The sequence below is a fragment of the Zea mays genome, chromosome 2, assembly GCF_902167145.1.
Source record: "Zea mays cultivar B73 chromosome 2, Zm-B73-REFERENCE-NAM-5.0, whole genome shotgun sequence".
NCBI classification, from domain to species: domain Eukaryota; kingdom Viridiplantae; phylum Streptophyta; class Magnoliopsida; order Poales; family Poaceae; genus Zea; species Zea mays.
The window spans coordinates 210,487,482-210,509,264 of NC_050097.1; the positions used below are offsets into that span (position 1 = coordinate 210,487,482).

General features: G+C 45.9%; 1 protein-coding gene across 1 annotated transcript; it reads right to left on the minus strand.

Moving 5' to 3' along the window:
* Positions 1-17,160: 17,160 nt before the first annotated feature.
* LOC103647721 (uncharacterized) lies at positions 17,161-20,241 on the minus strand. The gene is made up of 5 exons (XM_008672238.3): positions 19,938-20,241; positions 19,515-19,679; positions 19,355-19,424; positions 18,960-19,149; positions 17,161-17,616 (listed from the first exon to the last, which is right to left on the minus strand). The coding sequence occupies exons 1-5, from the start codon at positions 19,965-19,967 to the stop codon at positions 17,511-17,513; spliced, it is 561 nt and encodes a 186-aa protein (XP_008670460.1). The 5' UTR covers positions 19,968-20,241; the 3' UTR covers positions 17,161-17,510.
* Between the last annotated feature and the right edge of the window lie 1,542 nt (positions 20,242-21,783).

The window sequence follows — 21,783 nt, forward strand, 5'->3', positions numbered from 1 at the left end:
TCGCCTCCCGACCTCGCTCCTCCACTCACTCCACTGCTTCCACTCCACCACCCACTCCACCTGCTCCCGTCACCCCTGTTGCGCCATCCACCACCACAGCCATACCCGCTACCTCCACTACGCCAGCTTCCACTGCTCCTCCTCCCGCTCCCGCTTCAGCTCCTCCTGTCCCTCCACCTCGATTCCGGGAGCGCAATGAGACTGAGGTTCGACCCCTTGCTGCGGATCCTAGACTATTTGACCTTCAGCGTGCTACAGCGGCACGGGTACGTAGGTTCAGATACGTACCCGTGGAGTCTTGGTTACCAGCTCAGAGGGACCCTGCAGCAGTTGACCTATTCAGCACACGTATTCAGGAGTCTTTTTTTAGAGCTCAGATGTCTGCCCAGATAGCTCTGCGAGTGCACCGGCTTTTGGATCTTCCAGCCTTTCTGCTTGCAGCCGGTGCTGACTCTGAGGCGCACCTCACATATCTGCCTGGCCTTCTGACCCTTTTGACTACCAGCGACCGGTATGTTGAGGAGTGGGTCCGAGTCTTCTACGCCTCTGTATGGATAGACCCGGATCATCACTGGATGAGGTTTCGTTTTGAGCGAGAGGATGTCACCATTACTGCCACTCAGATTCGCCAGCTCTTTGGATTTCCCGAGTCGACGACTCGACTTCACAGCCTCTGCTACGGCACCTCTGACCCTCCTTGACGCCCTCACGGCGGTGTGGCTCCGGGTACAGCTCCCGTCGCGGCTCTGTTCCGCCCGCCCTTCTCTGATGGGTCGCGACGTTCACCAGCAGATTTTTACTACAGTAGCCAAGTACTTATTTGAGCTTATCAGACGGACTCTTCTACCGAGGATGGGATACAGGGAGGCTACCACACATATCCAGCTCTGGCTCCTTGGTGCCCTGGTCTCTCACTCTGAGTTTGACATCGTGGATTTCCTTATTTGTGAGATCGAGGACATCGTTTTGGATGGGATTCGTGCTCGTCGACAGTTGTCATATGCTCACTACTTGTGCCACATTTTTGTGCAGCTGATTCAGTCTCCTCGGTTTCAGGGCACACTTGAGGCCTCACGCCTCGTTTTTGGATCCTACCGTCCTGCGCCTGAGGCTCCTGTGCCAGCTTCTGCTCCTGTTTTTGACTCTCAGGCTGAGGACGCTGCTCTTCGTCAGTTCGACACTCAAGATACAGCAGCTGATGATGATGATGATGATGATGATTTTGGGGTTCCTCCTCCGCCTCCGCCTCCTATGCCTCCTCGCTCCCATGATCATGAGGCTGGGAGTTCTAGTGTTGCCCCTGCTGCCCCTCCGGCTATGGACCCTGCTCTTGCTTCGATTCTCCAGTCTATCACTCAGCAGCAGGCTCACCTGTCAGCCAAGCAGGCCCGGTTATCCGAGAGGATGCTCTCAATGTTTCAGAACATGCAGGACAGGCAGGATTCGCTTCAGCAGCAGCTTCTCCAGGATCGGGCTGAGAGCAGGGCATTCATGGCGCTTATGCTACAGCAGTCTGGTATCTCAGTTCCTCCGGTTCAGTCTGCTCCATCTCCTCCGGTTCACGCTCCTGTTGTGCCAGCGATTCAGTCAGGACCCCCTGTTCCCACTGTTGGTCCTTCTCCGCTCCGGCCGGTCACTCTGGCGTTCACGTCCCCGGTTCTCAGCTCTATCTGCCCTCAGCCGCAAGTGCCACCAGCATCTGCTGTTACCACTACTGATGTGGCAGTATCTGTGACCTCTTCTGTTCCGGCAGCTCCTGCAGCGCGGCCTCAGTCCGAGTCAGTACCAGCTCCAGCTTCTACAGCAGATCCTGGATCCGAGACTGACTCTGACCCCCCGCCGGCGTTCGCTCTGCTGCCTCGACCGCGACCGGATGCGCCCCCGCCACCTCCTCCCGCTTCTGATGTTTAGGTTCGGGTACCCTTTTGGTGTTTGACGCCAAAGGGGGAGAGATATGAGTTGTGAGAGCTAGGGGGAGTTAGAGAGTTAGTAGAGAGTCATTTTGATGTAATATATGTGCTTGCTACTCTCTGTACTAGCTTGATGTTTTTGGCTCACAAACTCGATATATACTCTCGTTGCTTATGATTGACTGTGTGTATTATGTTTTCACCTTATATTTTATCACCAGTCTTCTAGTTCTTGTTTCATTGATTTAACTTCACTTTTATATGAACAAGAACCTTATGATGTGTATGCGCTCACTCTTATTATTATGGTACACGTTCTTTCTGTCAAAGATTACTGAGTATAACTAACCATCCTTTCTATTGACAGAAACTTCAAAACAAACTACTCTCTCAAAACTTGTAGGGTTGTCATCAATCACCAAAAAGGGGGAGATTGAAAGCATCTAGGCCCCTGGTTGGTTTTAGTGATTAATGACAACGTAATATTATATGTGACTAACGTATGTTTTGCAGAGACAAATGGTAAGTTAGGTCGCATAATAGGTAGAAGTACTACAACGTGAAAACAATCCCGGAGATAAGAACTCGAAGCGACGGCTAAAATGATGAAACAAAAGGTGAAGGTCTACGGAGTCCGAGTGTCAAGGAGATGTGGACACTCGCGATTTAGTTAGGTCTTTTATTCTCTTTTAGTCGTACTATAAAGAGGGGTTGTCGATGAGTAGTTTGACCAAGAGAGTTCTAGTGTAGTGTTGGTGAACAATCACACTCACATACAGTGCTAGGTGTCACTCTAGAACTCACTCACAAGTTAGAACGAAAACCGATTTGAAAATCAGCTGAAAAACAAGAAGTAGGGTTTCTGGCCCTGGGGCACCGGACTGTCCGGTGCACCCTCTGCCAGGTGGGGCCTGGCTGGCCCGGGGAAGATCTTTCTCCACCCAGAAACCCGAGAGCCTAGGTTTCAGAGATGAATTTTAGTGGCGCACCGGACATCGCACCGGACTGTCCGGTGTGCACCGGACAGTGATTGTTCACTGTCCGGTGTGCCATGAGCCCAACGGCTAGCTGTCAAAACTAGCCGTTGGAAACGACCGTTGGCGCACTGGTGGCGCACCGGACTGTCCGGTGCGCCAGTGCGCAGAAAGTTGCCTGTAACGGCTAGTTGGTGGGTGAGGGCTATTTATACCCCTTCCACCCACCATATTCAATGTCTTGCACTCCACATTTATTCCAGCACATTGCTAGAGCATTGCAAGCACCAAAAGCCTAGTGAGGAGATTAGAGAATCTTAATCCACGTTTGTTCATCATTAGCGCTAGCGAGAGCCACCTAGAGCACACACCACTTGCATTAGGCTTCTCTTGGTCAAGCGAAAGTCTACGGCTTGTTACTCTTGGTGATCGGCATCACCTAGACGGCTTGGTGGCGTTGGGAGCTCGGTGATCACCGTGAAGATCTTGTTGGTGACCCGACTCAAGTTTGTAAGCGGTCTCGAGGGATCCACCGCGCCGGAGTGGCAAAGGATCATCTCGTAGTGAGCACTTGGTTCTTGCGAGGACCAAGGGGGAGCGATACCCTTGCGCGGGTGCTCCAACGAGGACTAGTGGAGAGTGCCGACTCTTCGATACATCGGGAAAAATTGGAGGAGTCTTCTAAACCTTGCTTTACATTCCGCACTTAATTCAAGCACTTTACATTGTGTATTTTTTAGCAAGTATTTGAAGTATTGTCTTAGCATTGTTGCATTTCTAGTATTATATTATTAGTGCTAGTTGTTAGGGTGAAGTTGGGCTCTTGCTTAGCTCTTGCTTAGGTTTTAATTAGTGTTGATTTTTAGAAAAGCCCAATTCACCCCCCCTCTTGGGCATCATGATCCTTTCAATAATCTTGAGCTTGATCCTTATCTTGAGTTGGTGGAGATGCTTGCATGGAGGAAGATGGTTGATCTTGTGCTTGTGGAGGCTCTTCGGATTCCTTAGAACACACATCTCCAATGGACATGTTCCTTAGCACGACGCACGGAGCCTCTTCATCATCTAGCTCATCAAGATCAACTTGCTCTACTTGAGAGCCATTAGTCTCATCAAACACAATGTCACAAGAGACTTCAACTAGTCCAGTGGACTTGTTAAAGACCCTATATGCCCTTGTGTTTGAGTCATAACCAAGTAAAAAGCCTTCTACAGCCTTAGGAGCAAATTTGGATTTTCTACCTCTTTTAACAAGAATAAAGCATTTGCTACCAAAGACTCTAAAATATGAAACATTGGGCTTTTTACCGGTTAGGAGTTCATATGATGTCTTCTTGAGGATTCGGTGAAGGTAGAGACGGTTGATGGCATAGCAAGCGGTGTTGATTGCTTCCGCCCAAAACCGATCCGAAGTCTTGTACTCATCAATCATGGTCCTCGCCATGTCAAGTAGAGTTCTATTCTTCCTCTCTACTACACCATTTTGTTGTGGTGTGTAGGGAGAAGAGAACTCATGCTTGATGCCCTCGTCCTCAAGAAAGCCTTCTATTTGAGAGTTCTTGAACTCCGTCCTGTTGTCGCTTCTTATCTTTTTTATTCTCAATCCGAACTCATTTTGAACCTGTCTCAAGAATCCCTTTAAGGTCTCTTGGGTTTGTGATTTTTCCTGCAAAAAGAACACCCAAGTGAAGCGAGAATAATCATCCACAATTACAAGACAATACTTACTCATGTCGATGCTTATGTAAGCGATCGGGCGAATAGATCCATGTGGAGTAGCTCAAGCGGCATGTTGGTCGTCATGATGTTCTTGTGTGGATGATGAACACCAACTTGCTTCCCTACTTGATATGCGCTACAAACCCTGTCTTTCTCAAAATGAACATTTGTTAGTCCCAAAATGTGCTCTCCCTTTAGAAGCTTGTGAAGATTCTTCATCCCAACGTGGGCTAGTCAGCGGTGCTAGAGCCAACCCATATTAGTCTTAGCAATTAAGCAAGTATCAAGTTCAGCTCTATTGAAATCAATTAAGTATAGCTGACCTTCGAGTACTCCATTAAATGCTATTGAATCATCACTTCTTCTAAAGACAGTAACACCTATATCCGTAAAAAGACAATTGTAGCCCATCTTGCATAATTGAGAAACTGAAAGCAAGTTATAATCTAAGGAATCTACAAGAAAAACATTGGAAATAGAATGGTCAGGTGATATAGCAATTTTACCAAGTCCTTTGACCAAACCTTGATTTCCATCCCTGAATGTGATAGCTCTTTGGGGATCATGGTTTTTCTCATAGGAGGAGAACATCCTTTTCTCCCTAGTCATGTGGTTTGTGCACCCGCTATCAATTATCCAACTTGAGCCTCCGGATGCATAAACCTACAAAACAAGTTTAGGCCTTGTTCTTAGGTACCCAAACGGTCTTGGGTCCTTTCACATTAGAAACAAGCACCTTGGGTACCCAAACACAAGTATTTGAGCCCTTGTGTTTGGCCCCAACATATTTGGCAACTACTCTGCCTGATTTGTTAGTTAAAACATATGAAGCATCAAAAGTCTTAAATGAAACAATAGGCTCATTTGATGCAATAGGAGATTTCTTTTTAGGCATTTTAGCATGGGTAGAACACCTAGAGCTAGAAGCCTCATTCTTATAAATAAAAGCATGGTGAGAAACAGAATGAGTCTTCTTAGCATGAATTCTCCTAATCTTATCCTCAGGATAACCAGCAGGATATAAAATTTAGCCCTCGTTATCCTGAGGCATGGGAGCCTTGCCCTTAACAAAATTAGACAATCTTTTAGGGGCATTGAGCTTGACATTGCCTCCCTGTTGGAAGCCAATGCCATCCTTAATGCCAGGGCATCTCCCACTATAAACCATACTACGAGCAAATTTAAAATTTTCATTCTCTAATTCATGCTCGACAATTTTAGCATCTAATTTTTCTATATGGTCATTTTATTGTTTAATCATAGCAATGTGATCAAGGATAGCATCAACATTAACATCTCTACATCTAGTGCAAATAGAGACATGACTAACAGTAGATGTAGAGGGTTTGTAAGCATTTAATTCATCAATCTTAGCATGTAAAATAGCAATTTCATTCTTAAGATTGGAAATAAAAACATTGCAAACATTTAAATCTTTAGCCTTAGCAATTAATTTTTCATTCTCAATTTTAAGGCTAGAGAGTGATGCATTCAGCTTGTCAATCTTAGTAATCAAACTAGCATTATCATTTCTAAGACTAACAATTGAATCATCACAAACATCTAACTTCTCAACCTTATCAATTAATTTTGCATTTTCATTTCTAAGGTTTGAGATAATATCATGGCAAGTGCTTAGCTCACTAGTCAATTTTTCACACTTCTCTACTTCCTGAGCATAAGCATTTTTAACCTTAACATGCTTTTTGTTTTCCTTAATAAGGAAGTCCTCTTGGCTATCCAAGAGTTCATCCTTCTCATGAATAGCACCTATTATTTCATTTAATTTTTTCTTTTGTTGCATGTTTAGGTTGGCAAAAAGGGCAAGCAAATTATCTTCATTATCACTAGAGTTATCCCCATCACTAGATATTGCATATTTAGTGGAGGTTCTAGATTTTACCTTCTTTTTGCCGTCCTTTGCCATGAGGCACTTGTGGCTGATGTTGGGGAAGAGGAGACCCTTGTTGACGGCGATGTTTGCAGCGTCCTCGTCGGAGGAGGAGTCGGTGGAGCTCTCATCAGAGTCCCACTCCCGACAAACATGGGCATCACCGCCCTTCTTCTTGTAGTACATCTTCTTCTCCTTCTTCTTTCCCTTCTTGTTATCGCCCCTGTCACTATCACTTGATAATGGACATTTAGCAACAAAATGACCGGGCTTACCACACTTGTAGCAAACCTTCTTGGAGCGGGGCTTGTAACCCTTCCCCCTCCTTTGCTTGAGGATTTGGTGAAAGCTTTTGATGATTAGCGCCATCTCCTCGTTGTCGAGCTTGGAGGCGTCGATGGGGAGCCTACTTGACGTAGACTCTTCTTTCTTCTCCTCCATCGCTTTGAATGCGACAGGTTGCACCTCGGATGTGGAGGTGGCACCTCGCTCGATGATTTGTTTGGAGCCTTTGATCATTAGCTCAAAGCTCACAAACTTCCCTATAACATCCTCGGGAGACATTAGCTTATATGTAGGATCACCACGAATTAATTGAACTTGTGTAGGATTAAGAAAAATGAGTGATCTTAGAATAAACTTGACCATTTCATGGTCATCCCATTTGGTGCTCCCAAGGTTGCGCACTTGGTTTACCAAGATCTTGAGCCGGTTGTACATGGCTTGTGGCTCCTCTCCTTGGTTGAGCATGAACCGACCGAGCTCCCCCTCGATCGCTTCCCGCTTGGTGATCTTGGTCACCTCATCTCCTTCGTGTGCGGTCTTGAGTACATCCCAAATTTCTTTGGCACTCTTCAACCCTTGTACCTTATTATACTCCTCTCAACTTAGAGAGGTGAGGAGTACAGTAGTTGCTTGGGAATTGAAGTGCTAGATTTGGGCGACCTCGTTCGCATCATAATCTTCATCCCCTATGGAAGGTACATGTACTCTAAATTCAACAATGTCCCATATGCTTGTGTGGAGTGAGGTTAGGTGATACTTCATCATTTCACTCCACCTACTATAATCTTCACCATCAAAAATTGGTGGTTTGCCTAATGGGATGGAAAGTAAAGGAGTATGTTTAGAAATGCGAGGGTAGCGTAGGGGGATCTTACTAAACTTCTTGCGCTCATGGCGCTTAGAAGTGACAGACAGCGTGTCGGAGCCAGAGGTGGAAGGCGACGAAGAATCGGTCTCGTAGTAGACCACTTTCTTCATTTTCTTCTTCTTGTCGCCACTCCGGTGCGACTTGACACGGGGAGGTGATTCCTCCCACTTCTTGTTGCCGGACTCCCCCAATGGAGCTTTCCCGTGGCTTGTGGCGGGCTTCTCGCCGGTCACCATCTCCTTCTTGGTGTGAGCTCCCAACATCACTTCGAGCGGTTAGGGTTTAATGAAGTACCGGGCTCTGATACCAATTGAAAGTCGCCTAGAGGGGGGTGAATAGGCAAATCTAAAATTTATAAACTTTAAGCACAATCTACAAGCCGGGTTAGCGTTAGAAATAAAGGCGAGTCCGAAAGAACGGGTGAAAACAAATCACAAACAAATGAAGAGTGTGACACGGTGATTTGTTTTACCGAGGTTCGGTTTTTGCAAACCTACTCCCCGTTGAGGTGGTCACAAAGACCGAGTCTCTTTCAACCCTTTCCCTCTCTCAAACGGTCACTTAGACTGAGTGAGCTTTTCTCCTCAATCAATTGGGACACTTAGTCCCTACAAGGACCACCACACAATTGATGTCTCTTGCTTCGATTACAAAGATGTTGAGAACAAGAAATGGGAAGAAGAAAAGCAATCCAAGCGCAAGAGCTCAAAGAACACGGGCAAAACTCTCTCTTCTAGTCACTAATTGCTTTGAGTGGAATTTGGACTTGGAGAGACTTTGATTCAATCTAATTGTGTCTTGTATTGAATGCACTAGCTCTTGTATTGAATATATTGGCTGAAAACTTGGATGCCTTGAAGTGTGGTGGTTGGGGGTATTTATAGCCCCAACCACCAAAGTGGTCGTTGGGAGGGGCTGCTGTCGATGGGCGCACCGGACACTGTCCGGTGCGCCACCAGACACTGTCTGGTGCGCCAGCCACGTCACCCAACCGTTAGGGTTCGACCGTTGGAGCTCTGACAAGTGGGGCCACCGGACAGTCACTGTGCACTGTCTGGTGCGCCTTCTGCGCCTGCTCTGACTCTGCGCGCGCTGTCCGCGCGCTGTAGCATTCACTGTTCACTTTTGCAGACAACCGTTGGCGCTGTAGCCGTTACTCCGCTTGGCACATCGGACAGTCCGGTGAATTATAGCGGAGTGGCATTTCCAGAAACCCGAAGCTGAGCAGTTCAGAGTTGTTCACCCTGGTGCACCGGACACTGTCCGGTGGCACACCGGACAGTCCGGTGCGCCAGACCAGGGTAGCCTTCGGTTGATTTTGCTCCTTTCTATTTGAAACCTTTCTTGGACTTTATATTGGTTTGTGTTGAACCTTTGGCACCTGTAGAACTTATAATCTAGAGCATACTAGTTAGTCCAATTATTTGTGTTGGGCAATTCAACCACCAAAAATATTTAGGAAAAGGTTTGACCCTATTTCCCTTTCAGCTGCTCTCGTCGATCCGATCACCTTAGAGGCCAATGACTCGAATGCCAGGAATCCGCTACCTGCTGATGGAGCTGAGGTCTCTCCGAGTCATGATTTCAACATTGTTCCTATTGATGCCCCCTCAACAAGCAGCGCATTAATGCTTCCAGCTTTGGGTCTTCCTTTATTTCTCTCCAATCTCCAGGTGGGCCGACCTTTGCTTCTTATTGTTCATGTTGGCAAACGAGTTCTCTTGCTATTTTTTGAAATTGCAGAATGCCTTCGATTCTGTGTCTGCCCAGCTGAAATCTTGTGGCGCTCCTGTCCCCGACCAACTTTCGTCTTTGACGCAGTGTAACCCTCTGCTGCTTCAAAGACAAATAGATGATCTGAAGGCTTCGAACCTTGGTTAGTGAATCTCCAGTTCCCCTTTTTCTGCTTATTGGTTTTCTTGTCTCATATCTTGTGTTCTTTTCCTGTTGCTTCACCAGCTCTGACTCAGCGGTGCTCCGATGATGAGGAGAAGTATACCCAGAGCCAAACTGACCTCAACCAAGTATCTGCCTTCTTGGACAGTGCCTGCGCCTTGAATTCTTCTTTGAATGCTCAACTTGACTCAGAGAAGATGGCTTATGATGTAAATTTTCTTGATTGTTTCTGCTTTGCTTCCTTTGCTTCGATGTTCAACGTTGTTCTTGCTTGAGGAGGAGGAGAGGCGAGCGCTTCTTGCTTCTCGCGACAATCTGGACAGACTATATCGCGACGTCAGTAATTATTTGACTATCCTGGAGAGGAGTCATCGCTTCACCATGTCGTACATGGATCATCATTGGGATGAACAGAGGGTGTCCTAGACTGAAGTATCTCGACTTGGTAAGTTGTTGTCTTCAAAGGATTCTGTCATCAAGGAGTTGCGTGCTTCAAAGAAGCTTGTCACGCAAGAGCTGGAGGCCGCCCGCCTCAACATCAAGGCCTTAGAGGATGACCGTGTTGTCATGAAGGCGATGTGCAACAAAGCCATGGACAAGGCCGTTCGCGCCGGGCGGATCCTGATGAGGAGGCCTGGCGTTGTGGTGCCCGAAGATATTGTTGTCGATGTTATTGCTGCGCCTGCTATCATGAGCCGACCTTCTTCCTCTGCTACTCCCGCAACTGAGGTCTCCTGCAAAAATACTCCTGCATAGTGATTTGCTCGGATGAAAAACACTTTTCATTGAGTTAGTACTTTTAGTGGAACAATGTATTTTGAATTTCATGTGCGTGTAATTGTGCTACACTTGAACTGATCGTTCTATTAGTAGGGTGCTGAAACCACCCTCGGGCATGTGAACGAGTTACTCTTTTTTTTGAAGTGCTCCGGATTTGAGTTGATTACTTTACTAGTAGGGTATAGTGATCACCTTGAGTCGCGCAGGCATGAGCATGTCGCACCGACTTAAGGCGTTTCTGACTTAAGTCGATTGCTCTGTTAGTAGGGTATAGTGATCACCCTAAGTCATTTAAGCGTGAGCATGTCGCACCGACTTAAGGCATTTCCGACTTAAGCTGATTGCTCTGCTAGCAGGGTATAGTGATCACCCTGAGTCGTGTAAGCGTGAGCATGTCGCACCGACTTAAGGCGTTTCCAACTTAAGCTGATTGCTCCGTTAGGAGGGTATAGTGATCACCCTGAGTCATGTAAGCGTGAGCATGTCGCACCGACTTAAGGCGTTTCCGACATAAGTCGATTGCTCTGTTAGCAGGGTATAGTGATCACCCTGAGTCGTGTAAGCGTGAGAATGTCGCACCGACTTAAGGTGTTTCCGAATTAAGTCGATTGCTCCGTTAGCAGGGTATAGTGATCACCCTGGGCGTGCCGTGCTGATTTTGAGTTGAGCCCAACCTAAGTCAGTTGTTGATCAATAACTTGTATGCCTTGAAAAATGGAAGCTTTATTGATAATGAAACCTTCTGCTTACAAAGTACAACTCTTCCTCAAGAGTTTTGAGGCATTGTTAGGGGTAGAATTTCCTGAGGTGCTCAATATTCCATGAATTCCCCACTTCAGTGTTGTCCATCTGAGTAAGCCGGTAGGATCCCGGTCGCGTGACCTCCTCGAAGATGAATGGTCCTTCCCACGGTGGTGACAGTTTGTGTCGTCCCTCCCCCATCAGCACTCGGCGGAGGACCAAGTCTCCCATTGCGAAGGATCAATGTCGCACTGCTTTGTCGTGGTAGCGCCTCAGGGTCTGCTGGTATCTAGCCGACTAAATTACCACATTTAGCCGTTCTTCCTCCAGTACATTGATGTCCTCCAACCTGGTTGCTTCTGCTTCGACTATGCTTTCAAATGGTAATCTGGGTGCTCCAAAGATCAGATCTGCTGGTAGCACTGCCTCTGATCCATACATCATGAAGAATGGGGTGTTTCCGTGTAAAGCTCAGCTCGGCTGGGTTCGCAGGCTCCAGACTACATATGGCAGTTCCCTGATCCACTTCCCTGCGAGCTTCTCGCTTTTGTCGAACACCTTTTTCCTGAGTGCATCGAGTATCATCCCATTGGATCTTTCCACCTTCCCATTAGCTCTTGGGTGTGCCACAGATGCATACTTGATCTGGATGCTCCTCTACTCGCAGAAGTCAAAGAATTCCGAACTGGTGAAATTAGATCCCTGGTCGGTGATGATGTTGTTAGGTATTCCAAACCTGAACATTATTTCCTGAATGAACTCCACTGCCTTTGTTGAGGTCAAAGAGGCAATGAGCTTGTATTCTATTCACTTTGTGAATTTGTCGATGACAACTAGTATGTGAGTATATCCCCCTTGAGCTTTCTTGAAGGGTCCGATCATGTCCAGCCCCCAACATACAAACGGCCAGGTCACAGGAATAGTCTGTAACTGTTGTGCGGGTAGATGTTGCTGCTTTGATAAGAATTGGCACGCCTCGCACTTCTGGACTAACTCGGTTGCATCATTCTTTGCTTGGCCAGTAGAACCCGGACCTGAAAGCCTTTCCTACTAGAGTCCTTGACGCTGCATGTACGCCACACTGCTCGGCATGAATCTCATTTAACAGTTGCTTTCCAGTAGTCGAGTGGATGCACTTCATGTGGACCCCTCCTGCACCTCTTCTATGCAGCAAGCTCCCTATAATGGTATAGTGGGCCGACTGTCTTGCAATGCACTCCACCGCAGCTTTGTTATCTGGTTCTTCCTCGTTTTTTATGTATATTATGATTGGCTCTCTCCAGTCATTGGGATATGCTTCTGCCTGACTTAGAACGTGGCATTCTTCCATCTGATCTGTGGCAACACTCGGTTGTTGTATTTCTTGGACGAAAACCCTAGGTGGAACTTGAGCCAACCTAGACCCCATCTTTGACAGTGCGTCAGCCACTGCATTGTGATCCCTTTCCACATGGTGGAATTCTAATCCTTCGAACTTGTCCTCCAGCTTCTGCACCGCTGCACAATATTTGTTCATTGAGTCGGTCGAGCAATCCCAGTCTTTGTTTACTTGACTTATGACCACCAGTGAGTCGTCGTACACCATTAATTTCTTGATGCCGAGTGAAACAGCGATGCTTAGCCCGTGGACCAGTGCTTCATACTCTACTGCATTATTGGATGCTAGAAACAAGAGCTAGAGTGCATACTTGAGTTGTACACCTCCGAGAGCGATAAAGAGAATCCCTGCCCCTGCTCCTTGCAGTCTCAGCGAGCCATCGAAGTAAATACTCCATATTTTAGTGACCTCTGAGCTTTCCAGGACCTGGTGCTCAGTCCACTCTGATATGAAGTCGACCAGTGCATGAGTTTTTATCGTCGTGCGGGGTCAGAACTCTATATCATGAGCTCCAAGCTCGCACACCCACTTGGCTATTCTCCCAACAGCTTCCTTGTTGTGGAGAATATCGCCTATTGGAAATATTGTGACTACTATGACTTTGTGGTCATCATAGTAGTGCCGGAGCTTGCGAGCTGTTAGAAGTACCGCGCATAACAGCTTCTGAACTTGAGGGTACCTTATCTTTGAGGGTCTGTGGACTTCGCTAATGAAGTAAACCGGATGCTGCACTGGGTATGTGTGTCCTTCTTCCGCCCGCTCGACTACTAACGCGGTGTTTACCACGTGAGTCGTGCAGGAGATATATAGCAGCAAATCTCATGTCGGCTCACCGGGCGTAGCTCGTCGTGGTGGCTTGAGTACTGGCGGAGTGGTCAAGAATTTCTTCAGTGTCTCTAGAGCCTCCTGTGCTTCTGTGGTCCACTGAAATTTGTCCACCTTCTTGAGCAATTTATAGAATGACATTCCTTTCTCGCCTAGCCTTGATATGAATTTGCTTAGCGCTGTCATGCATCTAGTGAGCCTTTGTACCTTTTTCTGTGACCGCGGCGGTTCCATCCTCATAATGGCATCAATCTTCTCTTGATTTGCTACTATTTTTCGATGACTGACAATAAACCCAAGTAGCTTTCCGGCTTGCACTCCAAATACGCATTTTCTGGGTTTTGCTTACATCGGTAGCGTCTCAAGCTACTGAAGACTTGTTGCAGATCCTCGATGAAATTTTCTGAGTTTTCTGTCTTGATAACCACATCGTCGACGTAAGCCTCCACCCGCTTGCCCTAGTGATCGGCTAAGCATGTCTAGATGGCTCTCTGGTAAGTCGCTCCAGCGTTCTTGAGGCCGAACGACATGGAGGTATAGCAGAAGGCACCAAATGGTGTGATGAAGGCGGTCTTCTCCTCGTCCTTTTTCGCCAGACTGATCTAATGATACCCTACCTGGCGCGCCAGCTGTCGGTGTCTAGTGTCCGACCGCACACCCGGGGATACCCTCGTGGGGCTTTTGGGTAGGACGGTGTTGCTGATCGTAGCTTGATGGTTCTGGTGTGGCTCTGTATGTGTGAGACATGCGATTTTCTGCAGGTTCGAGCCGCTTTGAGAGGCGTAATACCCTACTTCCTGGCGTGGCTCTGTATGTGTGGTGTGTTACAAGTGGCGTCTCTTGAATGGAGATGGGCTAATGAGATGAAAATGATGGGGTTCCCCTGGGCCTTATATACACGACCGTGGGACACTCCCTACGTACATGGTGATCACATTCTTCTAGCATATCTCCTAGCTGATAGAGAATTAACTTAGCTTATCTTAAGAAAAACCTGCCAACTCCATCCTGATCTATTCCCGACGTTCGAGGGCACCGGGCGCGGAGAAAACAGACAGTTCCTTGAGATTGTGCGTGATCCAACGGACGATCCGGGCATGAGCCCATTGCCTTCTTGGGTCGGCCCATTTCACTTGCGGTCTTTGTCCGGCCCACGATGAGACGACCTTGCGGGATAACTGGTGTGTGGACCCATGCAAGGGTCTTTCGCCTTCTAGTGGACCCGGGGATATCTGTCCCACACACCATTAGCCTCCCATCTTGCGTGATTGCTCTTTGAAGAGATGTCGCAACCATGGTTGTGTGTCATAGGGGTGTAAACCGATGTAGATGAATGCAGCATGCAAGAGCATGTCTAGTTGTCTTACGATGTCGTCTGTGTCCTACTATACAACATCTATGAACTTGTTAAGGACACTCAATAATTCTTGCCTTACTCGCGATGGATAGTTTAATTTGAATCTAATCACATTCATCAATATGACGAGGAGGAGTGGACCCAACAATGTGTTTGATCATTGTGCTTGGAGGTAAAAGAATTGACTTGGTCGGTCAATGTGACATATATGACTCCTTATAACTAATTTCATAAACCTATTACTTGGTGACATTGACGGCAAACAAATTATCTTGTCTATCTAAAAATAAATTGCAAACACGAACCAATATCGAAGCTAGCTCATTTGTTAAATGTTTGTTTGTTTGTTTGTTTTGGTTTCCTCCAACATTTCATAGGCCTATCAATTTCGAAACACATATTACTCTATTGGATTTGAGGATTGGACAATATATATAATAGACATCAAAGCAATAATTTTTAATTATGGAAACCAATGGTGTGATTCATCCACAATTATCCATGCATCATTGATCTATCATGACTGTACTCCAAAGCATTCATGCATTAAGCATCGGTGTGTTATTTACGGTGTCACAAGAGCAATGTTGTGTGAGATGAAGGAAATGAACAAGTTATAGGACTAACATCATCACAACAGCTGGGTACTGACCATTACCTCTATTTTTTCTCTCAATTCTCTCACAATCAATACTATGGATCCTATGTGTCACAATGGACGGAACTAAACCTTAATAACTTGCTCTATGCCCAATGACAACAATTTCAAACTCATATATATCGTTTTGCTCTCATTAATATCTACTTGGTAGAGAATGACATATTAATCAATGTTTATGGTTTGCCACATTAAAGGTAAAATAACGTAGAGATTTAGTTGGTAAAGAACCATATTTCAGTCAATGTTTTGGTTCACCAAATTCATGGCTTATAGTACTAGTAATACTAGTATAATACTCATGTGTTACGACAGTATATCAGGTATAATGTAACAGTTGTACGATGTTCGAGGGTCCAGTAGAAAGCTAGTGTGATGCACCCTCCCATAAAAATAAATTTAGAATTAAATGGACCATTCCCACAAAAATGAATTTAAAATTATAGTAGCCATATGGCTAACATACCAGATATTAAACTGCAGATATTGTATTTTATTTTAACGAAAACGTCGAGAAGGGTATAAGTTAAAAAAAGACCAGCACTTTTTGTAGCTAGCCCGGTCGTTCGTCCTCCTTTAGCTAGCGAGTTATTACTATCCGGAAGCACTGCACTGCATGTGACTTCGTGTCATATTGGGTTTGATTGTTTTAGCGTGACCTATCTTGGAAGTAATGGTCTGATTGTTAGGCAAGACGTGAAAAAAACAAATCTATTTTACGTGTTTTGCGTGTGATGCACGACGCATGAAAATTGTGCTTTAAAGGAGTAGAGATTATTGGACATGTTGTTAGTACTTACTAGCACAGCGCGTAGAGAGGGTTCCAAATTATCTTTTTTCGTTGAGGCTGGGTTCACGGTTGAAGAAACGGTATCCGAGCAAAGACAATTGGCTATGTATCCCCATTTTTATTGGTTACCTTGTACAGTGACATGTATCCTATTTTTTAGAAAATCAGAAAAAAAAAGTGAGAGAATACAACAAGGAACAAGGATGTCTACGAGATAATTGTATATTTGGGACTCTAAATATAGCACTTCGCAATATTGCCATTCGAAAGATTTACGTCGCAAAAAAGGTACTACAAACATCTTCTACTTGATTATACTACCATTTAAAGTATTGTCTTGCTTTTCTAATCTAATTTCATGTATTTTGTCCTGATTAGCCATTTTTACCCGTATGTAATTATAGGCACTAACTGAACTTACTACTCGTCTGCGCTCTCGCGCTCAACAGGATCAACAGCTGGCCAACAGGAAGCCAATTGCAACACCAGGAAGCTAGTATTTGCAATTTGCAGCTTGTCTGCGCAGGAACCAGGAAGCTGGTATTTGTAACTTGCAGGATGCAAACAACTCTTAATGTTCACGTAATACTCATGAAACACATTGATGATGATACAACTTCCATGGCCAGCGTGTCCCTGGGCTGGGCTTATGATGCGGACGAGGCGCCTCTGTCCAGCATTACATCGCCCAGCGCGCTCTCACCTAGTGCGATCTCGCCCAACGTGGCGGTCGGCGCGGCCTTGGCCAGCGCGCGTAGGGCCGAGCTTGATGGCGGACATTGCAGCAGGGGTGAGCCTAGAGAGATTCTGATATTTGCCATCAGCAAGAAACAAGTTTGTAAAATTGCCATCAGGCCCACATTTCATAGACCCAGCTGGACCCACAATTCATAGACACAGTGGTAATTATAACAAGAAGACAACAATGTGAGTGGCAAAAATCCAATTATCTCGGTGAGCCTGAGGGCCTGGACGGGGTACAGGGTGGCTGTGGGCAAGACGGTGGCCGGTCATCCATGGCGTCGTGGAGACAGAACGTACACACAAGATAATTTGGTTTCCTTAGGTACAAAATATAGGGAAAGAAGTAATAAAAAGAAGATTATATAGTAAATGGTAGTATAATCAATTAGAACATATTTGTAGTCACTTTTTTGTGAAGTAAATCTTTTGGATGACAATATTGCGAAACACTATGTTTAGAGTCCCAAATATACAATTGGCTCGATGTCTACCATCACAAACTTCTCCATCAAATCCACATCCGGCTCGACTTCTTCGCTGTCGTTGGCTCGCTCTATATTCATCCATGAGATAGGCCCGCAGCACCACAGCCTTTTCTTCTATATGCTTGGACCACGGTGTTCTTGTAAATCTTTGCAGATCTGGAAATTCTCAGATCAGGCCAAACGCCCCCTCGCTCTAGACGGCTGGCGTTTCACCGGGCGTCGCTGCCGCCGCTGCCGCCGCCGCCGCCGCTACTGGAGTCCGCCCTGCTCATGGATAGCGTGAAGTAGAGGAGGATCAGTGTTCCCACGCTGGACCTGCAGAAATCAGGAACGGGCGTGCGTAAGCCACACTAGAGTTTCAGCTAGCTGAAGACATCAAATTCTGGACTTGGATTCAGAAATCCGAACAGACTTTTCCAATAACAAGAAACTATGTGCTGGACGGGACGGGAGACATGGACCGAGAAACACTAAGGCGCCGCACTCGGCACGGCAGCGTCGTGCTCGCCACGGCGGTCGCTCGTCGGTCTCCGTCCTTATTTATCACTGCTGTCGCTGTTGCGAAGGCGACGACGACGGCCGAGAGGCCAGAGCCCCCGAGCTAGCTCTGCAACGGCAACCCGACGGAGGCTGGGGCCGACAAAACCTGCGACGCGGGCAGTCCGTCCTGCGCTCTGCAACCCTGCCACTGCGAGCATGGCCATCGCCATCGCCATCGTTCTGCCGCAACGAAACGAACGTGTCCTTGGGGCTGCGGAACAGTGCATTTTGATAAGAGATCCATCGCATAGAATTGATGGAACCCATTTGTTGGTGGGTTTGGTTGTGTACTCTGTACGCGCTACTGACTCACTGAAGATGGTACACTGGAGAATTTACTGGCGTTCACTGTCACTCCGTAGCTTGTTCAGGGCAGGCTCGCTTAACTGCGCTAGGGCCGCTAGCCTAAGCGTCTGGGTACTTCATGTAGGAGTATTAATCACAACTGCCACTTTTGCCACACACTAAGGCAAGTCACAGTGAGGATGTTATGTCTCTGTTTCCAAAAATACCACATCAACTTTATGGATAAATGAAACACTCTCTCTTAATAAAGAGTTTCATCTCACTATTTCATATGTCAACATACTTCTTAAATGCTGCATATAAATAACCAATAGGATTTACTCAAATATATGAAGATGAAACAAAACACTCTCAGTGGAGGTTTCACATAGTTTCCAAGACATTGAAAATGGGTTAACATGGTTTCATCCCTATGAAACTTCATAAAACTCTTCCTTCTTAAATGATGTAACATGTCATCTAAATAGCTGACGTGGAAGGCTAATTAATACATAAAACACCTCATGAAACCTCATGGTGATTAGCCTAAGCTACCAGCACGGGCAATAACTGTAAGACGTACATGCTGTTTAATTTGTGGCTAAGTGTGCCACACTTTATTTAAGGTTAGTCATTTTAATTAAAGAAATAAGTTTAAACTTAAGCACAAAAATTAGGCAAATTATGACAAGTTAACAGCCATTACGTAATGCCACTTTTACCATGTTGAGGTGATATATGTCATAGTATATGTTTTCTTTCTTTTCTAATTTTTTTTAATTCTAAACTTAGAAATCGTAAGGACTGACAACCGAAGGGGACAGTTTCCTTACAGCGTGGCGAAGAGGAAGACCACCCTGCGGGGATCGAGCCACGGCGCCGCCCGCCTTCCGAACCGCCGGGACTTGCTTCCGGGCGTGCCGGCCAGCGGCGTGTGGACGACCAGCCGGGCGCTGCCGGGCGCGTCCCCGAGGTCGCCGGCAGCCACGTGTACGAACAGCTGCGGCCGCTCTCTACCGCCACCTGCACACACACGCACACATCGTCAGCGGAGGCTGTCATAGCGGAGATTAAGGGATGCCCAAAACAAAGACGAGGAGAAGCAGAGAACCACGAAAAAGAATAACCATCGCCATCAAACTGCGTTTTTTTTCTAATGACAAGCAAAAACAGAGGATTTGTATAGCTACCCAGAGAGAGAGAGCGCTAATCGTTTGGACTGACGTACCGGCGGTGGCGTTGGCGTCGGCGTCGGCCGGCTTCCTGTCGCCCTTCCTCGACAGCGACCTCACCACCCTCTGTCGCGTTCACGGCACGGGCGCGAGGAAGAACAGTCAGCTTTGGGAAGAAGCAGCGGGAGAGAATTTGGCGTGCGTTCTCGGACTTACGGGTGTCCGGGGCGGCGCGATGGGCGTGCCCGGAGGGCCGGCGTCGCCGGCCAGAGACGAGAGCTCACCGACGTCGAGGGCGACGAACCCGGCGCCGGTGGTGGGGGGTGAGTTGGCGCTGAAGCTCGATTGCCCAGCATCTCCTCCCGCCGCGACAACCTGCAACTGCAAGTAAGAGAAACCAGAAAAGCAACTGCAAGTAAGAGAAACCAGAAAAGTTCCTGTCAGTGTGTTGCCGTTTCCATCTTCAAGAACAGAGCGCTGGAGAACTCAACCAAAACGGAACCAAACTTGGAGTACACAAGAGAATTCAGCCAATTCCTCGCAGTGAAAACGTCACGGTGCGGCGGCCAGAGACGGTTGGCTGGCTCTCACGAGGTTACGTTACGTACACGTACGCCGTACGCGGGGCGAGGGACTCACGGCGTGCTTTGCGGCGGCGGCGGCCCCCATGCCTCTGGACCGCTGCGGCGATGCTCTGCTGCGTGTCCGTGTGGCGGCTGCGCCTGCTTCGTCCTTCTCTTTTGTTGCTTGCGAGCTCTGCTGGTTCGTTGGGGATGATGCAGCGGGAGCCTGTAGTAGTACCAAAACTAGGAACCGGGGGGAAAGGGCTGACACTTTGCTCTTTTTTCAGGGCGAAAGATTCTCCCCGTCTCCTGGCGCCCTGCCCTGTGCCCTGTCAAGTGTGGAGCCTGAACAACATGTTGGGGGAGATCGACGATGTGGCCAGTACGGCGTTTTATATAGGAGTACTCTGCTGGTTTTTGTTTCGACATCCAGTTACATTTTGCATATTATATTTACACCTGGCCTCATTTGAAGGCAGTAAGTGGTGCTTTCAAAAAAAAAAATAGCTTTGTTCAAAGTTATTTTTCCCTGAGCAAGTTTAAGTAAAGTGTATTAATATCTCCTAATGATATATGTAATAAAATCAATTTGATGTCATAGATGTTGGTGTGTTTTTCTATACTCCCTCATCCACAATATAAGTCATTTAAGATAATGATACATCTCAAAAATATAGATTTGACCAATGTGTTTTTGTTAAAATAAAAAATGAATACATTTATACTTTTTAGAAGTATTTTTTAGATAGATCGATACATATAACTATTAGATTTCAAAAATAAATAATAAAATAGTTATTTGCAATTAAACTTTTACATGTTTCCTCTAAACATTGTCCAGAACAACTTAGGGCCTGTTTAGGAATGCAGTTTTAAAATAATGTAGTTTTGAGATACTATAGTTTACAATTGTAAATGACATAAATACTACGGTATTGCTTTACCACAGTAAAACTACAGTATTGTTCAAAACCGAGATCTGCTTGTTTCTATTGGAAAAACAAAGTATATGTAGAGAGAAGAGAAGAAAACTGAGGTCCTGACTGGAGTTTCGAAAACTCCAAAAATACCACAGTTTTGGGTAAACCATGGTATTTAAAACTGAGTTTTGACTATACAAATCAAACACTTTTTGAGCTCCAATACTATAGTATCATCAAATACCATAGTATTGTTTCAAAACTGCAAAAATACTACAATTCCAAAACATGGCCTTATAATTTGGACCTGGAGGTAGTAGACTTCTTTAAAGTTAGGAAAGTTAGCTTACTATAAAGCTATAGTGACCTATAATTAGAATGTGATAGTATTTTTAACAACCAAATAAACATATTAAAAATGTACTGGTAACTAGGTTTTAAATGCATCAGCAACACACAAAAAACACTTTTTTTATGGGACTGGTAGCAAAAAATCATTAAGATTGACAATTTTTGCTACCTTTGTCTCCCTAGTTTCCTGGCAGATCTGGCATGCATTTATTTTGTTGCCAAACTATAGCTCCATGCCAAAGTTTTACTGTGATAGTACACATTAATGATTAGCCAATTGGAGAAGCAACGTTTGGTACTTTTGCCAAACATATTGGCAGTCAATTGGCTACTTATTATCGGTAGTGCTAGCTATAGCTAGCAGGAGCCATTGTTTTAGATATACCTACAAATAATTATTGCCTTTTAGGAGTAAGCAGGGGGCTGATCTACGATCGGGCCATCCAGTCTCGGACCCCGAGCATGATCTATATGATCTATCGATCTATGTAAGCCCATATAATTCTATTTAATTCAGTCTAAAATGGTTAAAATAACAGAGAGAAAATTCGGTAGGCTGGTCATGAGAAAAAAACTAGATCGATCCTTGAACTCAATGGGGATTTAAGTATCCAAACTAGCCCATAAAATCTTATATTATGTCAATTGTCA